At 38.3% G+C, this 24,886-nt stretch overlaps 2 protein-coding genes across 2 annotated transcripts in view; both read right to left on the reverse strand.

Moving 5' to 3' along the window:
* The window catches only part of LOC146593340 (macrophage mannose receptor 1-like), a 34,952-nt gene extending 32,942 nt beyond the window's left edge, over positions 1-2,010 (reverse strand). Inside the window, exons 1-2 of the mRNA XM_085309417.1 lie at positions 1,950-2,010; positions 525-698 (exon numbers count right to left, since the gene is read on the reverse strand). Of these exons, the coding sequence (XP_085165543.1) occupies positions 525-698; positions 1,950-2,010 (235 nt within the window). The remainder of the gene's footprint in view (positions 1-524; positions 699-1,949) is intronic.
* A 3,235-nt stretch (positions 2,011-5,245) lies between these two features.
* LOC146593341 (macrophage mannose receptor 1-like) overlaps positions 5,246-24,886 on the reverse strand; it is a 34,923-nt gene continuing 15,282 nt past the window's right edge. The window contains exons 14-30 of the mRNA XM_085309414.1: positions 23,883-23,970; positions 22,464-22,608; positions 21,221-21,256; positions 20,932-21,107; positions 20,202-20,269; positions 18,450-18,550; positions 16,816-16,952; positions 16,435-16,549; positions 15,635-15,831; positions 14,550-14,640; positions 13,017-13,249; positions 12,047-12,212; positions 11,198-11,350; positions 10,618-10,734; positions 8,415-8,576; positions 7,163-7,195; positions 5,246-6,046 (exon numbers count right to left, since the gene is read on the reverse strand). Coding sequence (XP_085165540.1) covers positions 5,871-6,046; positions 7,163-7,195; positions 8,415-8,576; positions 10,618-10,734; positions 11,198-11,350; positions 12,047-12,212; positions 13,017-13,249; positions 14,550-14,640; positions 15,635-15,831; positions 16,435-16,549; positions 16,816-16,952; positions 18,450-18,550; positions 20,202-20,269; positions 20,932-21,107; positions 21,221-21,256; positions 22,464-22,608; positions 23,883-23,970 — 2,194 coding nt within the window. The 3' untranslated portion in view covers positions 5,246-5,870. The remainder of the gene's footprint in view (positions 6,047-7,162; positions 7,196-8,414; positions 8,577-10,617; positions 10,735-11,197; positions 11,351-12,046; positions 12,213-13,016; positions 13,250-14,549; positions 14,641-15,634; positions 15,832-16,434; positions 16,550-16,815; positions 16,953-18,449; positions 18,551-20,201; positions 20,270-20,931; positions 21,108-21,220; positions 21,257-22,463; positions 22,609-23,882; positions 23,971-24,886) is intronic.

Genomic DNA, 24,886 nt, shown 5'->3' on the forward strand with positions numbered 1-24,886 from the left:
GGGGAGCATAATTTTATCAACAGTGTTTTTGTGTAGACGGAATAGAAGCAATAGGAGACAAGAACACAGTAGGAAATGTATGCCAAGGGGAAAAACACAGAATATAGCAATTTAAGTGTGAATTGACCTACAGGGCATGCCTGAGGAATAAAGAGCAACAAGAATTTTTGGAAAGGACGGTAACCTAGATTCATGCTGTTCATGCCATGCACTTTAGTTACATAACTGAGACGCCTAGTGGCCCCTTCACCTCTCAGGTCTGCGAAGAGAAACAGCTACCTCCAGTAGGTGAATCAGAGCTTGAGTGGACTGAATCACACTCTGGGGGTGCTTATTTCTCCACTCACTAAAGAGGGAGASCTTGGGTGGTGGGGTTAGCTTTCAATTAGACCGTTTTCATTTGGGCTACTCTGACGAGGTTTGTCACAAGGATGAGTAGCTGGAACCTTATAATGGATCCAATAGCTCAATAGGTGGTTTTCTCAACAATGTTTCATGACAAGTTAATAAAATGCAGGACTTACTTTTTAGTGGGCAAAATCCATACAATCTATCAGCATCAAAGTCTGCAGTTGTAGCACACCACAGCCAGCCATCTGACCTACCAGCACCTGTGCACTCAGTGTACTGTTTGCCTTTATATTTGAAAGGGAATACACAAGGTTGTCCCCTGGCATTTCCTTGTAATGTAAAGGTATCTGGGGAAAAGAAAGAGTTAAGACGACACATGAAAATGATCATAAAATGATAAATCTAACTTTCTAATAATAGATCCATTTATCTATTTATCTCTGAAGCTATCTAGCCATCTGAAATTGAGGCACCATCTTTTTTAATCCAATTTTATCATTTTTTCCCTTGTGTAGCTAGACATATTAAATAAAATATTATATTAGTAAGATCTGGATTTTAGATGCCATATTTAGAATTCAGAGAGATGCTCTAAACATTGAAGAGTGTATACACCTTTTAGGAAAGTCTAATCCTCACCTGTGATGATAAATCACAGTTCCTGATGCCAGAGCACCCACAAGGAGCTCTTAGACATAAATGAGTTCTCACTGCATTGTAGTAGTCAGTGTAGCTCAATAGGCTCGTTCTATTATTCTGTTTTTAATTTACTGTTTGAAGAAAACAATGACTGAAAAGGATAGCTGACCAAAGAAAATATAGACCAGATTGTGACAGACATCATTGGACAGTGAGAATGTTAGTCTTCAGTTACACATTTCTGCACTTGTTGAGTCTGGCAGATTTGCACTCAACTCATTCTTCAAGGTTAACGGTGCTTCATCTTTTTTGATTATCACTGCATTGCAGGAGAGTGATTTATTCTGAAATTCAGATATATGCTCTCGATCCCACATTCATGCAAACACACTGGTCCATTCAGTTCTACATGCATTATTGCTTTACCATYTCTCTCTCTGCACCTATACGCCATGAGCAGTATCTATAAAACAGAACGGTTCCTCTGCCTCGGTCAGACTGGAGGGAAGAGCCAATTCTTTCTTCTCATTCCTTACAACGTGTGGTAGAAGGGGAAGCTTGTACAAGTTAACATGAAAAAATAGCTTTAAAACCTTGACAGTAACTGCACTTCTGGTGTACTGGGAAAGGTAAATGGAGAGAGTGCCACCTTTTCTCTTCTCCCATCACTCTGCCATACAGAGCCATCAATAATCTGATTTAATATCTCCAAAGAAAAAARTCCATTGTGAGATCCTCTTTTTCTTACTTCATTTTCCCCCCAGCAATCTTATATCCTCCTCTTTTATTCTGCATTCTGCATCCAAAACTGCCAGAATAATACCCAACATACTCTATATCCTGTATCAAATCTTGTAAAATATWCAGAATAGGTAATCTGTGCATTAAAATTATGAAGCTGCCCAAGGCAAAGCATTTTCATATCTAGTTTAACAYAAAACCAACATCAGGAAACTTACCCAGTGACTGCAAAGTATAACGTCCGAGGGAAAGAAAAGCCAAGAACATGGAGGGAGTCATGGCCAGTGTTACTTCCCTTTCATTCCTTTATCGGACTGTAAGATTTGCAATGCATAAAATCCTTCTGAGTGAGGATAGTGGCGGGTCCTCCTCTGTGTCAGAGGGTTGATAGATGAAAGCTCTATACTCTAAATAAGGAAGTATCCTGTCACATGTGGCATTTTGAAATAAGTAGAATGCACATTGTAAACACTACTGTCTCTGAAGTGCTAGTTCATTCCAAAACTCGAGCCTCCATCCTTGTTACTGGAGGTGGTAAGTGGAAAGGTGACATTCATCTTTTCTTGGGACTTAGCTAACACTTCACAGGGGTCGGTTGCTGGGGTGTCACACAGGCCAAACCTCTAAAAAAGCAGCTTGGGAGTTGGTGACAAGAAACCTGCAGTGAAACATAAAAGATTAAAAACTCAATGACAGCTTTAATACCTTGAGGAGAGAGGGAGACAAGCCCCAGTGGTCCAGTGCATTGCTTCAACCTCACAGCTCCACACCGGAAGAAAGAGAGTATTTTAYAGGACCTGCAGTATTCGGTTGGTTGTGCATTATTGCTCACTTTTACAGCTCAAATTGCTTCTGTTCTGCACTAATTATAGTGCTTGCTTTGATCACAGTTTCAAACCGGGCCRTTTACAACTACTGGTTAAAAATCTGAAAATGAAGAAGTTTGATGCTACTGACTAAGCCGCTCTGTAACAGAGTAAGAACCGAACTTTTGCCTAGAATAGTTTGTCAAGCAAAAGTATATATATCTGCCTTACCGAGAAATTACTAATAAAGGTGTTCTAGGATAAAGCAAAGTAAGCTAAATTGAAGAAGGTCCTCTTAATTTGTGACCAAAGTGCTCGTCTGAAGACTTACACTGGCAAGGGATTCCAGTAGAACCATCCTGATATAGCTCTACTGGTAAATTTTCATATGCAGACAAATCCTACTGTTTCTTCTGTTTATCTTTATGGGTACAATTAAAAGAAGCTGTGAAACAAAATAGAAAGAAGCACAAAACGGAAATTGTGAGATACTATGTACAGARGCTGAACTGCAGATGTCATAGGAGAAACAACTGTCTCCACTTCTGTTTGAAAGGCTGTAAAGAAAATTACAGAAAGAACTAGCCAAACCCGTTGACTTGGCTGAGCAAAGTACTCAAAGAGAAAGAAAAAAAGTTTACTTCCCTCTCAAATTTTTTTAATGAGATGATCAATTTCACTCATTAATTATAGCTATTTATTATACAATATTTATGTTATCATAACTCCGAAAAGCCTCAGCCAGCTTCCGTCGAGATTTTAGTGTTATAAATTGTAAAATTCAAAATTCGCCYAGAAGTAGCTTTAAAAAGAAAAAAGACTTCCCTATCAATTATGCAAATGAAAGCACTCTCAGAATTTCATTATTAGCAAATTTTGAATTACCARATGTGATATTTGTAGTAAGCCTGTGAATTCATTTTGTGCAACTACTTAAAATATGCTAATAATTTTTTTCATTCTTTGTGGATGGCTGCTGTATGGGAAAAGTAAAACTGTGTCAGGAAAACAAAAAGATATGCAAGAACAACTAGAGTTAACTGGAGTCTCTCTGTAGATGACATTCTGGGACAGTACAGGATCAGCAAGGTGCGCAGGGTTGGTCCAAAGTCTTAAATAATGCTGAGTGAAGCCAAAAAAATGATAGGGTAGGAGAGAAATAGAAGCGGAGTCTAAAGAGTGAAACCATAGTTTAAATATATCTGAAATCACAAARTGAAACAGCACTGACAGAGGGAATCTCTATGGAAAATTCCTGGAGGACAAAATTCCTGCCCAGTGCCCTCCAGTGCCTCCAGGGCAAGTGCCATCCACACTCTGGTCCGAACCGAGCCTTAGCTCCCCTTGCGTAAGCGAACATTTATGAGGCTTCACCTCCCCAGGGCTGCAGAGCAATGGGGTGGGGTGGCGAAATTAGGGCTGCAGGGGTAGACTAAAGCAGGGCTGAAAATTCAGCGCTTTGCGGCTGCTGCTTTCACACAACCAGAGAGCTCAACACTCGTTATGGACCTTGGATGTTCACTGTCCTGCATGTTGAATTTCACCAGTGCAAGAGGTCAGTCTCAACAGCGTATTAAATTCTTGGGTTTATTTATGCAAAAAAAAAAAGAGGGGGGGCTCAGCACCTAAAAAGTAACCTTTATTSCTTTTCTATTTTTATTCTATTAACTTTCCAGCTTACACAGGAGTCCTTGTGCAGCCTAGACAAAACAGGTTGCATGCTGAGGCTAGCATCTAAATGCTATTCCCCCAAAATGATTAGTGCTTAAATTGCATCTCACCTAAATTCTAGTTCACACTGTTTTTCACTCTGTTTTTCTAATGTCTTCAACATTGCCTTTGTGCAGATTCCTAGCACAGTATCTGCTGCATTCCTCAGTTTTCAGTTCGTCTTTTTGCACTTAAAAATAGAAAGCTAAATTTGAAGTGGTGGGGAGAGAAGCCCTCCTTGTTATCTGCAAACAGATGCTGCACGGTCAGGAGCACCCTCCGTGCCTCTTTTCACCGGTGGCTTCCAGGTGCACTGCAGGAGCTCTTATCKGGCACAATAGTTTTGGGCAGTTTGGCTGCTCTCTGAGGCTGTGGCTTTCTGCTGAGTTTGCATGACTAACAAAAACTGATAGTAACTGTTCTGGTGTTTTGCTTGTAGGTGAACTTCTGCAACACACAGCTGAGCCTATATTTAAAGCATTGGCACATTTTCTTACACATTTTTGTTTGTTTTCGTTTCCTGTTAAAAAATGTACTATTTTTCAGGGGTAGTCTTTGGCCACCAGTGCCTAATATGATTAGTGAGGATAAAAGWTGCCTCTATCCTGCACAATGAACTGATGTTCAAAACGCAGATAGAGATATGGCTGTCGCATGTGCATGGGGGGCTGCCAGGGAAGGCCTAAGGGAAAGGAAATATTGGGACATTGTAGGGTGCTACACTTGGGAAAGGAGCCACCTGCTTCCAGAACCGCAAAGCTGTATGTATGTCACCCAGTAACTACTAACRCCACATAAAGCAGACAGGACTGTTACTTGATTCACAGGGAATTTTGATGGTAAAAATTATATTAATAAAAGCCTCTATTTATTTCAAACCACTAAAAAGAAGACAGAAAAATGTATTGTTTAAACCCTTTTGTGAGGGTGAGAATATTTTAATTCACATATATTGAACATATTACAAAGTTAATCATATTATCAGATTGAAAAAGAACGTGCCTGAACTTAATATCCTTTGCTAGTGAGAACTGCATTTTCCGTAGCAGAAAATGAGAATGGTAAGTTTTTATCTGCCAAAGTTATCTGAGGTTAGTATACGAAGCCACATTTTTTTAAAAAAGGTAGCAGGATTCAGCTGTAAAAATCAATAAAACAGGTGGATTGATGGAGCGAAGCTTGTGGGGCAAAAAGGGTTCAGAATGGCAACAGTTAGGCAGATTTTTTGAGCACTTTGCAGTTTTCAGAAAGACATGGAAATCCAGTTCTACATAGGAATCACACTTTATTGAATATTTATTCTCACTAGTTGACTTTTATAGTTCTTTTTCACTGTGTTCATTTGTTCTTGGAAAGTAAGGTACACTAGTATGTTTGCTAAGACATGTAAGAACAATGTGACTGTTAGAAAACTGTAAGTCAATAATTCTATTTTGTAAAATGTGATACAAAAGAGGCTGCTATTACAAAAAAAAATAGAAATGGGAAAATGGGATTTGGTTTAAGATTACAGGTATCCTCACTGGAGACTTTTAACAGACACATCTTTTAATTTCAGCAAGCAGTTTGTTCCTCTGAATTGATATGTGCCGCAGGACCCATTCTCAACAATTCCTTAATCACTCACACTGCAGTATAAACGTGTTTCATCGCCTCTCTCTCTTGATAGTTGGTTTTGCCTTTTTTCTTGTAGCAGTAGATTGACATGCCAGCTCCAAGAAGAATGAAAATGGCCAAGAAAACAAGTAGCCAAACAGATAGATGAACAGATGGATGAATCTCTTCATTCCTTTCCTTGTCTGAAAATGAAGGCACATTACCATAAGAAACCTTGCTAATATTTTATTCCACGGAAGACATGAGAAACAAGATGCAGGTGCTCTCTGCCGTCTGGAGTCTGTTTGGTGTAGACCTGAACTCTGGCTGCTGGTTAGTAGCCCGGTTCCTTTTGCTAAAGCTAATATTTGGTCTCAATGAATCTGGACTGTGGTAATATACAAAGCTACCTATGAATGCACTGGATACTCATAAGAATTCAATTAATAACGTATCCACCTGTGACTTGCTCGTTGTTCAACAGTTTGGCTCCATGACTGGTCACCTTCACAGTGTGGCATTGCTTCTGCTTTCAACTAAGTGAAAAATAGAGGTGACTAGGAAACCAAAGTAAGGGCAATATTCTGCTTATGTAAAGAGTCACACTGAGCTYTCCTACCCCTTGCCCAACGCTGGCTAAAGAGCATCCTCCATCCGTACACTGTGCTATACCCTGCTTGTTCTTAATTCCAGCCTAGAGAAATACAGTCCTTCATAAGATGGTGAAACTATATGAGAACAAGAATCTTGCATCATCTTGGTAGCTTTCAAAATCTTGAGGAGTTTGGATAAAAAAGTTTCCTATTTTCTTCCAATTTTTCCATTTCCATTGTTCTTGGCGTTCATGTAATGCATGGAAAACATGGAAGAAACTTCGCAATATCTCCTGCTGCCTTATTGAAGAAACAGGGCAAATTCCAACCTYAGGTAAGACTTTTGGTCCATATAGAGCGTATCTAATGAGAGCCAGCTTTTTAATAGTCATGCTTTAGATATGAATATAGGATGTTAGTTATTTGGAAGTGAGTTTTACAATATTTTTATGTCAGAGTGTTTACAGTAATAATAATACCTATGGAACAAATTTGCAAAGAGACTTCCATCTAGATCCACAKGAGTTTTAACAGTGAAGTTAAAGCTCTCTGCATCTGTTTGTGAAGTGAGTCACAAGTTAGGTCACTGCTGAGTTCATCAGCCCAGGCTTAGCCCTGAGGCAACCCAGCTGACCAAATATGTGGAAGAGGGAGTGGTTTAGGAAAACTCATTTTAAGCTTTTCTTGCTTTTAGATTTTAATTAGCTTTCTTATGAAAACTCTTACCTTTCTTATGAAGAGGACTCCCACTGGGCTCAACTTCAATGAATATCAGAGAGAAATAATATAACACTTCATTAGAATCCATAAAAGTTTGACTATTTCACTAAAATTATACAGGAACAAGAAACCCTGAAGGATTATTGTCAGGAAACTAAACTGTCAGGAAACACTTCCAGATATAGTTCATAAAAATATCTTCTAAACTAATCAATACTTGTTACAAAATTTTGGGTGTCAGAACAGAAAGGGGACTAGAGGGACATCCCAGAAACAGCTTTTCATAATGAGGGTTGACAAGACTCCATTAACTTAGAAGATAAATTGAGTCACAGGTTGAACAAACTGGAACTGAGGGCTGCAGGGAGCCAAAAGAGAGAAATTATATTCAGTAGTAATCCATGAGCCAAAATTGGAAATCGTCCAGAACAAGGGGGGATATAAAAGCCATTATCTGTTTTAGAGAACACAAAGCTTGAAAACAGAATTGGTTAAGAGTATCAGGTCCATGCTCTTTTTTTTTTTTTTTTTTTTTCTTCCTTTTAAAAATACAAGATACCTATGGCTTTAGCGTGATCTGAGACTCTGGAGTGAATTTAGAGACCATCACGAAGGCCAATTAAAGGTAGTCACAGAGCAGGTTATTTCTCATTTCTCTGTGGCTACCTCAAAATACAGATACTGTTTTCTCAAGTTTTACTCTTCAATAGAACAAGCACATCTTACTTTTACTTTAAAGTTTGTTTAGTATTCAGAACGATTTCAGGGTCTCACAATCCCCTTGCTCCTCCACTGCTCTTCCCAGATTAAGAGTAAGGAGGGAGATCTCCTTTCTCCAATACTGGTCAGTGCAGAGAGGAGCAATTTTGAGATTTATGGGTCCCCTTGACATTTAAGTAAATATACAGACATAGAAAGTGCTGGAAAAGCACAAATTGGTATATACTTGTCATAAGATGGAAGTCAGAAAAAGGTTTTAAACCATCAGAGCAAAGCTGTAATCATAGGTAGGAGGAGTAGGAACAAACAGTACAGTATTTTAACRTAGAAACTGGTATGATGAAAAGAATTGTACGGGGCAATTGGAGGAGATCCAAGACATCCCTTTGAGTCCTCGTAATTCCTGTGTGTCCATACACACAAACACATGTTGTATTATTCTTGCACATACTGCGTGCTACACAGCACACATGGTAATAAAAGGCCTATAATAGCTATTAATAAACAGATCTGCTCTGTCACTATTCACAGCACTTACTTTGGGTTTTTTTGCAGATAAATCCTTTTTCAGAAGAACATTCAGTATTATCCCAATAGCCAGATGGTGCAGTCATTTCAACACAGCGATGCTCCACACTGGACTCTTTCTCCACCCAGTTGACAAAGTCCATTGCAGCATTGTCTAGCCATAACCACTGGTCTAAAGTTAAGATCAACATATTGAATAATAAATTTTAAAATATATCCCATGGATAAATATTTTAATTCCTTAGCTCAGCATATGACTTCAAAACCTGTAACAGTAATCCATTTCCAGCAGGAGACCACATCATTTTTCTTGCTAAAAGATTGTTGATAGGAAGGTATTTCAGGAAATGCTACACCAAATTGTACAGAATTACTATAGGTATAACTACCACTCATTAAATTGCATTCAAGAAAGCTATAGACAGAGTGAGAAATCTCAGAGCACAAGAGACTTCATTAAAGTTGCAACTGAAAAAAGTTTCTTACCGTTTGAGTTCTGGAAAGTGTTTAGGTTGCACATATTACAAAAGTAATGCCACAGCATAGGATACTGGAAATGCTACTCTGTTATAATTCAAGCAGCTTTCATCACGAGTTCAGATTTGTGAAAACAGATTTCATAAAACCACAGGGGATTATTGTGGAAAAAAAGAATTTATCTCTATGAAAKAATTTATTTATTTTCACAGCTAAACTATTCAATAAAAAACTGCATAACAGTAAAATAAATATTTTTCCTCATATGCTCCTTCTAGAAAACTGTTTGAATTTTATTACATAATTGTATCCAGATAAAATTTACTGGGGAATATTTGCTTGCTATTGATCAGATCCTTGATGTTTGTAATAGCCCTTACTAATTAACCAGGTCCAGGAATCCCTCCACTCAGAGCATTCATCTGGCTATCACTAATTCATCAAATATGCCATAAATCCTTACTACATGTCCTGAAGTGTTCATATACATTGAAGAAAAGTTGTGACATAAGTATATGCAGCACTCTGTATAAGAGTGGTATTGGGCTAAATGAGCAATTTTCCAGCACAGCCCTTAGGCAGCAAATTATGAACACACAGGCAGGCTCTGTTTGATGCTTTAAAAAATCCACACTCATGCCCTGTGCTGCTGGATCCAGGATCTACAGAGACATTTGGTTACTGGCCACCACTAGACAGAGATCGTAGATTAACACAACATATGATTACATATATATCCAGAGAAACAGAAAGAGAGAGAGAGAGGGAGAAGGAGAGAGGGTTTTTTAGGTATTTATGCAGATCATAGAATCATAGAACAGTAAGGTTGGAAGGGACCTCTGGAGATCATCTAGTCCARCCCTCAGCATAGCCCATACGGGGACTGAACCCACAACCTTGGCATTAGCAGCACCATGCCCTAACCAACTGAGCTAAACTGATTAACCAGATTTACAAGAGGACACTTGAATCATCCAAATTTTGATAGTTATTTCACTTGTTCAGGCCAGTGCTGTTCAAGAGCAGACAAAATTGTAGTATCAAGAAACAGTATTTTTACAGAAAGGTACACACAGGCATTTTTCGGGTCCCGTGGAATCTCAGCTTTCTTCAGGGAGTCAGAGACAGCTTCCAATAATTAATGTGACAATTTTGCACTCTTAGACTTTATCAGGTTGARTTTAACTCACATTCTGGGTCTGAAGTTCAAGCATTTCCAGGGTGATGGTGAGAAATTTTATCTGGAGCTCRGCCAGAGAATTCAGCCCAATTATGAGAAACTGTTTTCTTAAACTGTCTACATTTTTCATGATGGAAGGTCTGGAATTAGCAACCTGACAGAGAAATTCAGGTCTAGGCACAACTCAGGACTAGTCTGCTGACAYTTGAAGACTGTGCTGAAGAGAGAAAATGTTTCTTCTCCTTCGGAGTTATAACTGAATCATAAAATCATTACTTTATCCTAAAGCAGTCAGTGAAGTTCTCTTAGAGACAAAAGCATGTTCACAGAGTTTACTTCATATTCTTAGCATAAATTATCTTCCAATTCAGGTGGCTTCTAACAAGGTTTTCATAACGGATAACGAGGGCTGTCCTGTTGTCTATGYGTATTACTGGTATGCACTAAAGTAAAAATAGATGCTATCAGTATCTTTTTGTAAAAAGAGATAAAGTTATCCCTAACTTTCTTATTTTCTGAAAGTATGTTAAAGTAAATATTGAAGGTGAGACATTACCAGCCACATTTCTGTAAAGTCCTATCCAGAAACCTTCTACTYTGTTTCCAAGAGGTTGTATTGTGTGGATCAGAAAGTCAGATTCTTCCACATTTTCTACTGAAACCAAGGTAGCACCTGAAAGGCATTAGCAAGCAAATAATGGTATTGTGCATGAACAACTACTGGCATGACCTGTCCTTTCAAGTCTTTCAAAACAACTACTTTGTAGTTTTATGCATATTTCTCTGCTGCTTCACTATTGCTTCTCACCAAGGAACCTTACAGGCACGAGGTGAGGATGGCTCCCAACCCGCTGCCTGAGGTTGCCCTGCCTCAGCAGCAGCAGATGATGAGGAACCACTGCTCTTTTTGTGGTCACAGCCCTTCTCGTCATCCAGTCACCCTTCCATCTTTAGGAGAAGGGAGCGCTCCAGAAAGCCACCCACATCTGTTTATTTTCATTGCCTACGATTTTAAAATAGCTTTTTAGGTAATTGAAGTATTCCTAATGATTTTTTATTAACATTTCTACATTTTTATATGTATTTTATATAAAAATTTCTTATAAATCTTATCATTCAATAAGAAAGCCTCTCACCTAAGTGGGCACATTCCAGAGAAGCCAGGGCCCAACTTGTCCTAGCTGACGATTCGATGTAGTAGCAGTGGCCATGGTAAGGAATCCAAGCTCGGAGTTCCTCTGCTTCTGGGCAGTCCCCGAGCATCTGAGCAGGGTCAGTAGGGGCTATAACTTAAGAAGTCACATGATTTGAAATTGGTATTTTTTAATGATTAGCCTGAGTCAGAATATACATATCTGCATATACAYATATATATATTTGTACATGTACATACAAAAACACATATAGAGAGGGATTTATTTCACCTAGATTTAACTATCTAGACCTCTACCCCTGACTAATCACACAAGCTCTCAGTTGAGACAATAGGGAGAGATGATCAGGCCRTGCAACACCTCATTTCTCCAGCCACATTTCTCAGGGCAGGGAAACAAATCACATCCTGCAACACCTAAATAACTGATTTGACAAGAACATGAGGAAAGCAAATTCTGAAGGTGATATACATATAGAATTTTTTATTTTCATACCACAGAAGACTTCTGTAGGTTAATGAACAGTTGATACTGCAATCCGTTTTGTATGGCTGCCTGTACTCTATATGTGGTCCCATTATTCAGAGGAGCCATCACTCCTCTAATCCACGTGGTTATGGCTACCACAAAGTCAATGAAACTGTGTCCACTTGTATTACAAGAGTGCCATAGCCTTGACGTACAAAAGCAAGATACCAAATTTTGCAGGGAAGTGGACAGTATCTTCAAACATACTCTTCCGAGGGTTTTAGCCCAAGCCATAGCAAGATCCCCAGGCAGACTAAAGGAATTAATAATGTGTCATTAAAATAGTTAAATTGATTTACTTACCATCTGATATTTTACAAACTGAAAAGTAACTTTCATTGCAAGATGCTGTTTTCCAGGTACCATCAAGATCGAGATAGACACAAGCATTTTTCTCCTTTGGCTCTCCCGCTGCCCATTTAGTGTATCTAGTTTTCCAGTTGTCAGTCCATTTGTAATAGCTCCCAGTCTGAAAAAAAGTATGTTCTGGTCATAGAGATTGTTACATAAAAATATTGATACATAAATGTCCTGTCCTAATTTGAGTTTTTCATCAAAAAAGGTTTGTACTGCTGTGGGTTTGTTTTAAACATCATTCACTGTATCAAGTAACGTCACTGTATGCTGAATGTATGAGTGACATAAGAATTATATATGGATGGTGTTCAACAGTGCATTAGATGGGAGTGTGTGTGKGGGGGGGGAGTTGGAAGTAGCACAGCCTTATATTGTGCCAAAGCATTGCAAGACCCTCAGACAAGTCCATCTTAGATCATTTAGCAAAGCTTGAATCAAGAGAAGCAGTTATACAGAATTCATTCTCTCTGCTCTGCTTTATTTAGAGTAAGGCAGTGAGCAATTTGGTAAGTAAAGATTACTTGATATTAAAAACTCAAATCATCTATAAAATATCTCTTTTATACTCACAGTATTTTTATTAACATAGTAATAGTTATAAGTAGCCGTAGATCTGGCAGAGAGTTACACTTTCAGGCTGGCTAACAACTGTGACACACTAACAGCTGCACATCCTGGCTTTTGACTCGCAGACTGCACTTTTATTTCTTTTACCATTTCTGTAGCTTTTGGTTTCTATGTATTGCTTCCCAACACGACCTGTTCTGCCTTTCTTTCGACTCCATTTGCTGTGTGGAGTCTTTGACCAATTCTGACAGGAATGATGGAAATCCAYGCATGCGGACAGCGAATCCATCTGTGGCAACCAACACTCCCCACTGAGCACCCAAACCTCCCATCTTTCCAGTGCTCTTACCACATTGCTGTTGAGACCAATCCATACAGGTTTTCCATATTTCAGTGTCTGGATCCACAGGAATGAATGGATGTAAGCATCTAAAATGCTGGCAAGTTCTGCAGATTTGTCTTGGCAGTTTTTTCTGGCCTCTTCCCACTGCATTCCAGATGAGATGATTGAATAGCTACTGTCACCATAATGGGCAAAATCAGGGGATGGATTTGTTGTTGGTACTTCAGATTGTGTAGTAACTACAGAGAGAAAATTGAACACAGGAATTTATAACACATCAATGATCTCTAACATAGAGGCTCTTAAAAATATAAAAAGAACGGTATTAACAGTAAGTAAAAATCTTATTTAAATTCATGAACAACATTTTCATGAACAAAACCTTCTTACAAAGCATGAACAAAATTTTTGAATATAGAAAGCAGACTGAAATCCTATACCCTGAAGTGTATAGAGACCTGATTGGTCATAATTTCATATTCATAATTTGGARATTTGATCCCTTATGCTTTAATATATTTTGCCTAAATCTAGCTATCTGAGTAGAAACCTATTTCAGGTCACTGGTGGAGTGGACATTGGGCTAGGCTTTTAGGGTATTTACTCCTGTACTGTATTATCACAACTTGACCCTTTGATACTTGGTGTTAACTGACTACCAGTCACTGCTTGACTCAAAGTCATTAGCCTGTCTGTAAAAGCCATGTTAATGTTCTTTGCACATTTGAGCATCTGTTTTTATTCTTGGGATCAGTCATATGTTAAAAACAGCAGTATCTGGGATACGACTGCCCTCCCAAAACCCTATATTTGCTGTATAAGGAGAGTGGTTTTTTTAAAAGAAAGTTAACTACTTTGAGGGTAAGCAGGCTGTATGAGTTGATTAAAGGGAGGAGATATGTTTTTACTAATGGTATAAGAAAGGCAAAGAAACACATTTTATTATCTGTGCTTTACCTTCTCTACTTCTATCCCGTTGCTGGGCTGCAGGGATTTACATAATTTACATAATACAGAATTTTACAGCAGGGAGAGTCAACATTCGTTCCTCATTTTGGTGTCAAAAAAACCTCAATATTCTTCAACAGTGAAGAAATAGTCTGGAGACTGTATGTTTTAATAGACATCATAAGATATTCAGGATGAGGGTTAAGAACGGATTATTTGCCATGCTATGAGATAACCAGGGAGGATTACTCTAAGAGTATGATTTTACAGTGCACTTAAAGAGAATGCAAAAAGCCTCATGCTCCACTGAGAAGAAATCTGTTTGCACTTATTACTGTCTAGTATTATTCATGATTTAGACACCAAAATGCATTTAAGATAATGATTCCTCTCTAGTAAGCTCTGTAGGACAAACAGTACTTTTAAAATAGTCTTGCCCTAAGATTGGTGGAATTCTGAAAGCCTGAGAGACCCAGAATGAGGATCAAACAAAGCTAAAAAGAATCACATCCATTTGCAAAGCATTTTATATTCATCCTATTTAATGGAAGTACTGATTTGATTTAGGAGACGGGGTTAAGCAGAACTCACGTGAATTCATTTGGCATATATAGCCTCTCTCATTGTCACAGCTATCGTCCCTCCACTTCCCATCCGTCTTTATCACGAAGACACAGTCTGTCTGCAGGAAAGGGGACACACACTGTCACTAGAAGAGGCATCGAGGAGGCAGTGAGCTGGGCAGCCTGCACATGCGCAGAGGAAGCATTTCTATCTCCTATATTCCTAGTGCAAGTCTGGTGGCCAGAGTAGTGGCTGTGGGACACCTGGTCGACCCATGCTGTGCGACGTTGCTGCAAGGCAGGTGGCTGTGGGACACCTGGCTGAGCTGGGCATGCACGCTATACCAGTGGTTTGCAGTCATTATCAAGTTATCACTATCAGATATGTTTGGTTAAAAAAAAATCCCTTTAGTTCCTCATTTTTAATTGTTTCAAGATTTCCTTCCAGCAGCTTTCCTGATTTCAAGATTCACCTTGCCAGGCTTTCAGCATTTCATCTGAGWTTCTCTTTTAAGCTCATTGCAACAAGTTTTAGTCATAAGTAAGGTGATTGATTGTAGATGTTAAAAATCTTTAGTGGCTACTTCTACTACCATTTCTTCAGAAACTGCAAATGTCTTTCCTTTGGAAAAGGGATTGAATTTCAGCAGAGTGACAGTCCTTATACTGATGATATCTTTTTATACCATCAGGAAGTAGTATAACAGTATGGAAACATGTTGTCCAGGAATGGAGCATATAAATAGCATATAATGGAGCATATAATGTTGCTATTACAACATTAATTTTTATTTATGGCAACTTAGAAAAATTTGGCTTTGCRGTTTTAATGTATGTAGTAATGTAGTTCCTGTGGTTCTTGTACATCATCTAACTGATGTAATATATATGTCTTTRGATTTTAAAGAATTCATATTTTGCAGTGGCTGAGATGGAAAGCACAAAATCCCTGTTCTTCAGAATCTCTGACAAATATATTGGTATATTTGGAATGGCTATCACATGATTTGGTAAGCCCCATGCTGCTTACGAAGGAACCTACTTCAGCATCTTGTTATCTTGTTAAAAAAATCTAGCTGCCTAAGATATTTAGGTTACTTAAATTTTCAATACCTCCACAGTGTTGTCCATTAATGTGAGAAAGTCGTAATAGTCAAAGAAACTTTGTTTTTCTTCTGGTGCACCATTAACCCAATTGGTGTAGGAAACAGTGCTTCCATCTGTCCAAAGAAAGGTGGATTCTGCATTGATATCATTCAGTCCAATCCAAACATCAGTTGTGGCCTCCTTTAAATGATAAAAGAGGAAGGCTGGAGGGAAGTAGAGATTTCTTGTTAAGGAAACCCCATCATGCCTTGCCCAAAGCAGAAAAATTGTACACATGCCCAGAACTGAGGCCATATTAAAGAGATAACATTTCCCACACCAGAGCCCAGCCTTTTAATAAATGTTTAGATTAGTACCTACAAGAGCACATCTCATGCAAGCATTAAGGCTGAAAAAACAACCAGAGTAAGCTCTGGAGAAAATGAGAAAATGTCCCCATTCCCAACATGTGTGCACACATAATATTCTAACTAATCATATCACCAGTAAGAGTGAGAAAGAATACAGATATCTGTTAGACTCAGGGAATCACACTCAAAACAGTCTGGAAGTTTCATAGTTTCATGCAAATTGAGCAATGATGAATGAACTAGCAACACATTTTTTATTTCTTGAATATAAAACTTTAGCTAACCTTTCATCTGTTAAAACCAAGCATGAACTAATCTGGCAAATAAATAATTTTTAGCAGATAATCCTATAATCTGCATTGGACAGTACAATACTTTCCTTAGCAGGAGATTACCATTTGGCTTCATGAGAGGTARTTGATATGCCGTCAGTTTTCCTAGAGCCCATATATGTACCTTGCACTTGTTCATTTGGTATGGTAGCCAGGTTTCCTCCCAAACCTMTACAGATGTCTCGTGCAGCATGCCATGTGAGCTTTCTTGTTATAATGGAAGCAAATATTTTGAAACACTGGGGGGAGGAAGAAAAGAAAAGCATGAGTCAAGTAYTTCACTTGAACCAACATCGAAGATAGAAGCTGTTACATGTGAATAAGGTCAATCAGGCATAGGACGTATATTTCTCCAGAAAAAGAAAGCTAGGCTAGAATAATGGCAAAGCTCAAGAAYGCTGAATTTAAATTGTCATTACTGGTGTGCAAATTCTTTCTTTTAGTAATCAATTCTTCTTCAGTTTCACTGTTATGCACAATTCACTGAAGATACTTTTTGACMTACCTTGTTGTTAAAAAAAAGCCAACTTTCTGGACATCCTCCAGGAGGCAATGGAGAAGCAAAAGTTGAATTAATAGAACTATTATGCTTTTCACATATAAAATTATTGGAGGAACCACAGTTTATGTCTTTCCATAAGCCTAAAAAGTAATTAGATTGAATTAGCAAGTCAAGATGTCAKGGCAATATTTGTAGCAATAATCTAGTACTTATTTTAATTTCTAAAGCAGGTAATCTATGTGCTACAGACTGTCAAAGAGAGYAAAAGAGCTATGCACTACGTTTATGCAGCGAACTGTTGTTTACAAACAGCAGATGTTTATGCATGTTAGCTGCTGAGCACTGCTGCTGGGCCAGCGTGTAGCAACTAAAAAAGGAATAAACGAYGGGGAAGAAAGGGCAAGTGGCTCAAAATAAAAGCTGTGATCATCAATTAACTTCATTCCACTTTTTCTCCCCCTCAAGGAGTGTGAGTAGGAGAATTATAGGAGATAGAGGATGAAGGGGGAAAATAAGAAGATACGATGAACATTTTTGTAGCAGAAAGCAATTTAGTGTATTTTATATTCCAGGCCGCAGCTTGATGTGAGGGCCAAGTTACCATGACAGCTTTGATGAGCCAGCTGAAGCTCTAACGGTAGCACAGCTGTTGTTCCTCATGCTTAACTTGAGTTGCCTGACCCTGCTGCTCCTCAGCCCGAGCTCCCCACCGATCCTGCTACCTGTCTGTGATTTGTTCAAACAGCGGCACCGTTACACTGCAGGCCGCAGGGGAAATATACCAGTAATCAAATTTGAAAGGCAAATTGCCTAGGAATGGGTGAGATAGGAAACTCTGGATCTAACCGAAGGCACAATACGATGTTCAAACATGCATTATGAAATATGGGAAATCTCCTGGGGGTCACCACTTCAAGCTATTGCATCATTATCTCGGGATTCAGACTGCAGGCTAAAATACCTGTTTCAGTTGTCCTAATGTACACCAGGTTTCTAAGCACCTGTTATAATCACCAGAGAACTAGAGCAGGATTCATTTATCTAAATAGAGACGTTTAATACCATTTGAGAGGTGCAGAGACAACATCTCCTTTTGACCACAATGAGATTTAGGGGCCTAGTTCACTAACTACATTTAGTTGTCAGCTCAAGTTGAATGCTACACTTATGGTTCAATTCAACTGTCCGTATGATGGCTTCTAGCATCATCTGAGATGAGCTCAGGATAGATGAGACATCCACACAGAGCCTGACAGATACAACATGGACCTGTGAGCCACCTTTTTTGGATCAGTAGCTGAAGCAGGCAGGATACATTTAAAATGGCACTAGATGTCTATGTTTGGGCAAATTAATCTTGCTTTTATGCCTTTATAGAAACACAATTTCAGGTAGGATTGCTGGATGAATTGTTTAGAAACCATAAATGGGGATACTGACTTCCTTCTATTTATGCTATTGAATACYCATTAGTGTCAGCTGAGTTACAGAGACAAAGCTAAGATGAAAAATTATCTCTAGGATTTGTTTTGCAAGGTATTTGCATTCAAGAGAATTTAAAAGTGGCTAAGACTACCTTTGTGCCTTTGAGGCAAACAGAGAAAGATAAAACCTAAAATTTTGCCCCTGTTACTTACCAAGGTCTGACATCATTATCACACAATTTTCATCATTATTTGCAAAGTTGGGTTCATTGGGAGCCCAAGCCACGTAGCTCACTGGAGTCCCATCTATCCAGCTTGAAAAAAGATATAATAACAATTATTAATTAATACACTTCAATCATTGGATAAGAATCCTAATAAACTTTCACAGTGAAGTAAAGAATCAGTGGGAACTGCATGGCAAAAAACTAGAAGGACTGTTATGGATTTTCTTTTCCTTACTTGATTATTACAATTTGAAGTAATATATGCAAAATGTTACTGATTCCAAGTAGAAACAAACAAATATATTTTCCATTGATAAACAGGAATGAATAACTTAATATCAGAAACTATTATGTAGCCCCAGTATAAGGAAAAAAATTAAATATCTTATTATTTTAACTATCTGGTTGAATCATTTAGTTAATATTATGCTTCTCATTCTATTTCCAATACTTTCAGAGACACAAGCAAAGGCAGAAGATACTTATCTGTGGATTTTACTCTGAAGAGAAAYAGCTCAATAGTTTTTTTCTCAAAAATCTTGTGTCTGGAGACTAATAGGCATTCTCTCAGCTTTCAGACCACCCTTTATGAAGTATCAAAAATGACATTTTTCTTTATATTTACTTCCTTTTATTTTAATTGGTATTGTAGGATGAAGACATTAGTATTGCCTTTTAATCAATAGCTCAGAGTTGAAGTCACTCATCTGGAAGTGGGAAATCAAGTTCAACTCCCTTCTTATGTCTCTTGCTGATGTGTTGCATTTGATCTAAATAAATGAGATTTTCACTGGAATCAAGCAATGCGCCACCTCCCTAATTAGTGTCCTAACTCAGGAGGTCACGAGCAATAGCACCATTTAAAATAGAAACATTCCAACACAAGTTACGGAAGATCTGCCTCTGCTGATTTCTCCTCTGCTCTTTCCAAGGTTACTGAGACTAAATTGTGACTGAAAAATGCAAAGGTTGAATTCAAATGCCCTCTAAATGTGTTTCAGGACAGGATTAGAAGCATGGCTTTTCACCTCCCAGAGGTATCCTAAGTACCAGAGGGAAGGTAGAAAGTGTCAGTATCCTGCTGTTTCRTAACTTTTACTCCAGCTTGGAGCTTATTTGCATGTGGGGCTTGGGGTTTTGGTTTTTTGCTTTGTTTCTGGGGTGGGGGGGATGTTTTGCAATAYTTGTTAATTTAACTGTGGTGTAAGCTTCTGCTGATATTTCTCCTGGAATGGGAGTATTAAGAGGCTATCTTAAAAATCTCCATCAGAAGCAGGCAGTTTTTGCATTCATTGTCCTCATCTTTTTAACTGTGGAAGGCCTATCTGAAACTATGGTATATTGATAAAAAGCATGTGAAAGATAGGCTGTACAGTATGGAACATACTTTGTACATGTGTGTTTATAGGTTTTACAGGTATAAAATCCAGCACAGTAAGGTGCTCCAGTTTATGAGGTAAAGCTTTGAAAAAGACATGAGAAAACAGAGTACTTGCAGAAAYGCAGCTGCCAAGCCTTTCTTTAGATAAGTGATTATTCAAGAAAAAAATATTCTATTTTCCCCCCTTTTGGAGAAAACTATTGGACTTCAGACTATTCCAGGATCATTCTATACTACTTTGTACTCAGTACATACAACTCCTTTCAGTCTTTGAAAATGATATATTTTACTACTTCCAGCTACATAAAATGCAGTATTTGTTTCTATATGTTAAGAGCAGAGATCATGTTAACTTACCTAAATTTTTTATCAAGACTCACTTTTAAACCAATGAAGTATGGTGTAGACTTACTCCAATATTCATCCTAGAACAGAAAAACACCACTTTAATTTTTAAAAAGATCTTTGACGTAGAACAAACAGAAATGCACTGGCCGTTGATTAGGTCCATACAGCAGACAGTCACTAAAGGAGTAACACTAAAACATATAATTAAGTACAGTCATGTGTTTAGATATTCAGCAGAAGTCCACTTTCCGTAGCTGCGTGGCACTGTCTGCAGCATCAGAGCTGAGGTCTGCAGCTCTAAGGGTCTATGGCATGGAGTAAGAGAGAAACAGCTCCTGAGGAAGAAGCTGGTAGATGTCTTTTCTCCTCTCTCCAGGACTGTGGCTCTGTCCGTTTCCAGCCCTCAAGACACTCTCTCACGCTGAGTGCTTCCCAGACCAGCACATCATCCTCCCACCTTGCTCTTCTGGCTGGCCTGCCCTAGAGCTGAGGTTCTCCTGCATGCCTCATGCAGGAGAACTACAGAACAAACCCGGAGGGACCAAAAGGGTTGTGTAGACAAACACTCTGGGTTTGACATATTAGAGGACAAGGCACTTTGGGAGGAACGTCATAGATTTTATCTCAGGCAGATTTCATTAATGAAAATGCTCACAGCTCTACCCTTGAGGCAGTTTTGGGGAGCAGACTGTAAAAAGCTTTAARCTGCTTTAAGCTCTCAGTTGATACTGACTCTTACTTTTTTTTTTAGAGTTCTCCTTAGGAACATCCTCTCGCTATTGCTATTAACAACAGCAAGATCTGCAGAATTCTTTCTGCAAAACTCTTGGGCTTTTTCCATGGACACACGGTCTTTGCTGATGTAGTATAGCTTATCTTCATATATGACCCATCCATCCGCAGTGGTTTTATATTCTGGAAAATAAACAAGATAGCCTTAATTTCTTCATCTGCAGAACATAAAAGTTTGTTTTAGAATAAAAATTTTAATGTAAAATAATGAACAAGATGAATAGGCAAAAACCTACCATATGTGTCATTTGGTTCAGACTTTAGAGGCATTCCTACAAAGTAGAAGAGAAAACAATTTGTGATGTGTTTCTGAAATGTATTACATAACTTATGATTGCCTTCAAAAAACTGAGTAAGATACAGCTAGAGTAGCATTCTGCACTCTTTACCATTGCTTAGAAAAGAGGCATGTTTAACCATGTACTTTAGCTGCATATCATGAAATATGCATGKTCATTTACTTTTACATTTGTATCATAAGCTATATTTCATGCCAACAAAGTCATGGTTTTGCCTGGATTACATTCCTGCACAGAAGAATGTAAAGGAAAATTGCCCTGAGATTCTGTAAGCAACAGTAGAGTTAATTAAAAGATTTTTAGCTTTGGTTTTACAGCTCCTTTACTGATGCATCTGTAAACAGATCATAATCCTCTAAAGGGGTGGACTATGATCAAGAAAGATAAAGTTTCCATTAAGTTTACTTCAACACTATCAATAACATCTCTCATTTCCAAATATTCATAAGTAAAATGAGATATGTTCTTAACTACACTGTTATAGCTGTGACCAGCCTAGGCAACAACTGCCAAACACATCAAAACAGCTGTGAGCCTGAAGACTTTTCTCGTATGAAATAATTTCCTGATCAGACCATTATAACAATGTCTAGAGGCAGCAGAAAATTTTCTATTGGAATTATTTTCCTTTGGAAAAGCAGCTGATCTGCTAGAACCAAAATATCCTGCACAGATGTTTTAATGCTCTCCAAAGCTTTGGTGGATATCAGGCAGAAAAGCAGGTGTCCCATGGTTGTGCAGCTCTCCACGTGTCCTGTTTGTGGGTGTCTGGTCTGCCTAACAAGAGACATACCCAAGCTAGCTCACTACTTTTCCAAGCTACCTTTCCAACAGGGCCCACAGGGCTAAGGTACATCAATAAGAGGGCTGGAAGGCAAAACAAAACCTTCTACTTCTGTCCATCTCCTACCACTTTCTCTAACTCCTTTCGACTGATGATAACTTACAATAAATTCAGTCAAATCTCAAGACAAAACCATATTTGGTGTACACTTACATTTATTTATTTTCATCATTTAACACTGAAAATTCCTGGCACAAATTATGTTCTCTAGTTCTTCTTGCCTGCACTTGCAAAAAGTATAGTTTTCAAAATTTTGTATCTTTCTCCTGCTATTCATTAGAAAACTACTTAAAATGCTATCTTATTTAAGCTTCCTATTTCAAAGGAATAAATTACCTTTTTTTATTTGACAAATCCAGTCATACTGTCCTTCACAGTGCCAAATAAACCATTTATCAGAAAGATATCTGCCATCAAATAAGCCACAAGACTTGTCTCCTCCTGATTCTCTTGGACTATTGTCCCATTTTGTGTACCAAACCTACGGAAAAAAATCATCTTCGTTTCTCTTTTCATCTCAAAGAAAGTTTCAGCAGTCATATTCACCACTGGCAAACAAGAACAAACTGAATTTGCTTGAAAAATTCTCACTAAAAAGAGGTGAAAATACAGGGAAAAAAGTAGGTTTAAGAATTTTTACAGCGGAGCAATCATGTCACTGGTCAGGGAATCAGGCTCATTTACCATGAAAGGCTTTTGCTCTCCATGTGTTCACATCGTCTTGTTCATTCCCTAGTAGCAGTCAGAATAGGAACAGGCAAACAGGCTATTTTCAATGGACTTCTTCACATCGCTAAGAATGTCACTCTTCATGCCGCTCCTGCATGGTAAGGTTCACTTAATTGACTATGACCTGGTTCAAAATGATGCTGTCAGGGAAGCCACCGGTGGTTGTGACCACATGGTGCATCCATTCCATATTCACAGCTTCCATTCCCTAAGCCTCAAAGAGGGGAACTACATCAAATGAAGAAGTCAGCATGGCTTTTGCAAGGGAAGTCATGTCTGATAAATCTAATGGAGTTACCTCTGAAGGAACCAACATGCATGTGTGAAGGGAAATCTTTTCGGTATAATGTACAAGGATTTTCAGAAAGGTAAGATCTCTCTCCAAAAAAATTTAAGGAAACTAATGTAGCAGAAGACAAGAGCAAAGGGTCTTGTGTGGCTTAAGAAATAGGAAACAGAGCATGAAAGTAAATGCAGGGTAATAACCTACAGGAACATTTCACACATTTGTGGATATTTACATGGGTTCAAGACATGACTGGATACATTCATAGAAAAAAATATACTAAGTATAATGATCAGACCTCTGGCTCTGGAAGACCCTGAGCTGCCATTTACCAGGGGGACCCAGTAGTATACTGGGAAAGTATCCTGTATGCTTGCTGTACGTTTACTTCTTAAGATGCTTCTGGCCACTGTCAAAGACAGGATAAAAAATTTGATATGACTAAGTTTTATATTCTTATGTGTTCTTATTATAGTCTTGGAAAAGAAAATATGCTGGAGTGGCGTGCAGAAAGCTACAGATACAGATCCAAACTAAGTGATGGTGAGCTGCAGATGATTTCCATGTGTTCAAAGGTATTGATGTCATTTTACTCGTGATAGTAAAGGTTAACTGCCATGTAAGTGCTTGCAGGATTAGTATTCTCTTTGAAGAGAACAGTAAAAGAAATAAAAAAGCACAYGTACAAGCCTCAAAACATCTTGAACAAACAAACTTGATTAACAAGTTAAAATACTCACTGGAGAACCATCACTCCAGGAAAATCCTTCATCTGGATKCAAGGAAAACATACCAAGCCAAATCTTTTCAAATCTACAGTGAGTGCCACTAACACAAATTACAAGACAGAGCAATATGTAAACATCAATGAAAATGACATCTAGAAATACATAATTAATGTGGTAGAGCACATTCTAAAGCGCAGTGAAGTTGTAACAATTATCCCATTTGACCTGAGTTAGCTTTGGGTGAAGTCTGTGCAGATGTAAAAGTTCTTCATAAAAATGTCTAATGTTTATTTCCCTTTTTCCCACCTGACCTGCCTCTTTGATGTAGTCTGGTAGCTTTGACTGGACTTTGCAAGTGCTTACACCTGCTAGGATCCCCAGTCTGAATGTGYGGATGCAACACGTAACCGGCAGCACACCCGATTGCAAAGCGTTGGCTCTGGATCATGAACTATGGAAAGACCTCTACACTAACTTAGAAACGTAACAGATGTCTTTAAAAATGTGTTACCAATGGTAACTTTAGACAAGGGCTCAGGAAGCAGGATTATAAAAGATAATTAACTCCCTAAAGGAGCTGTGAGAACAGCCAGCATTGTGCTGCTGCCGCCCGTGCCCTGGCAGTGTCCTGCTCTCTTAGGAAAGGAAACGCCTTCAYGGATTAAAAGAGGCTCTTGCTTTTGAAAATGGTTCACGCGTTGACTACTTAAAGGTGAGTTAAAAATAAATGCATCCGCCATATTTTCTACCCTACTGAAAAAAACATTGCTGCAATTTCATGTTTTCCTAAATGATATCAGTTAATCATGACACTGGCATGTGAAGCTCCTGGATTTAATCAACTCTTTGCAAGAAATGGTTAAAAATATTCATCGTTAGATAAAATTTCAAACTAACACAATGTATTTCTTTTCCTATTCCTTCTTAAGGAATCCATATGTTTCAGAAATCATCAAAGAGCATTTATAATACTTCATATTAAATATCTCTTAAATCTACTAAGATAAACACAAAAC

The sequence above is a fragment of the Rhea americana genome, unplaced genomic scaffold (assembly GCF_003343005.1).
Source record: "Rhea americana isolate MKP2758 unplaced genomic scaffold, rheAme1 scaffold_298, whole genome shotgun sequence".
Classification (NCBI taxonomy): Eukaryota; Metazoa; Chordata; class Aves; order Rheiformes; family Rheidae; genus Rhea; species Rhea americana.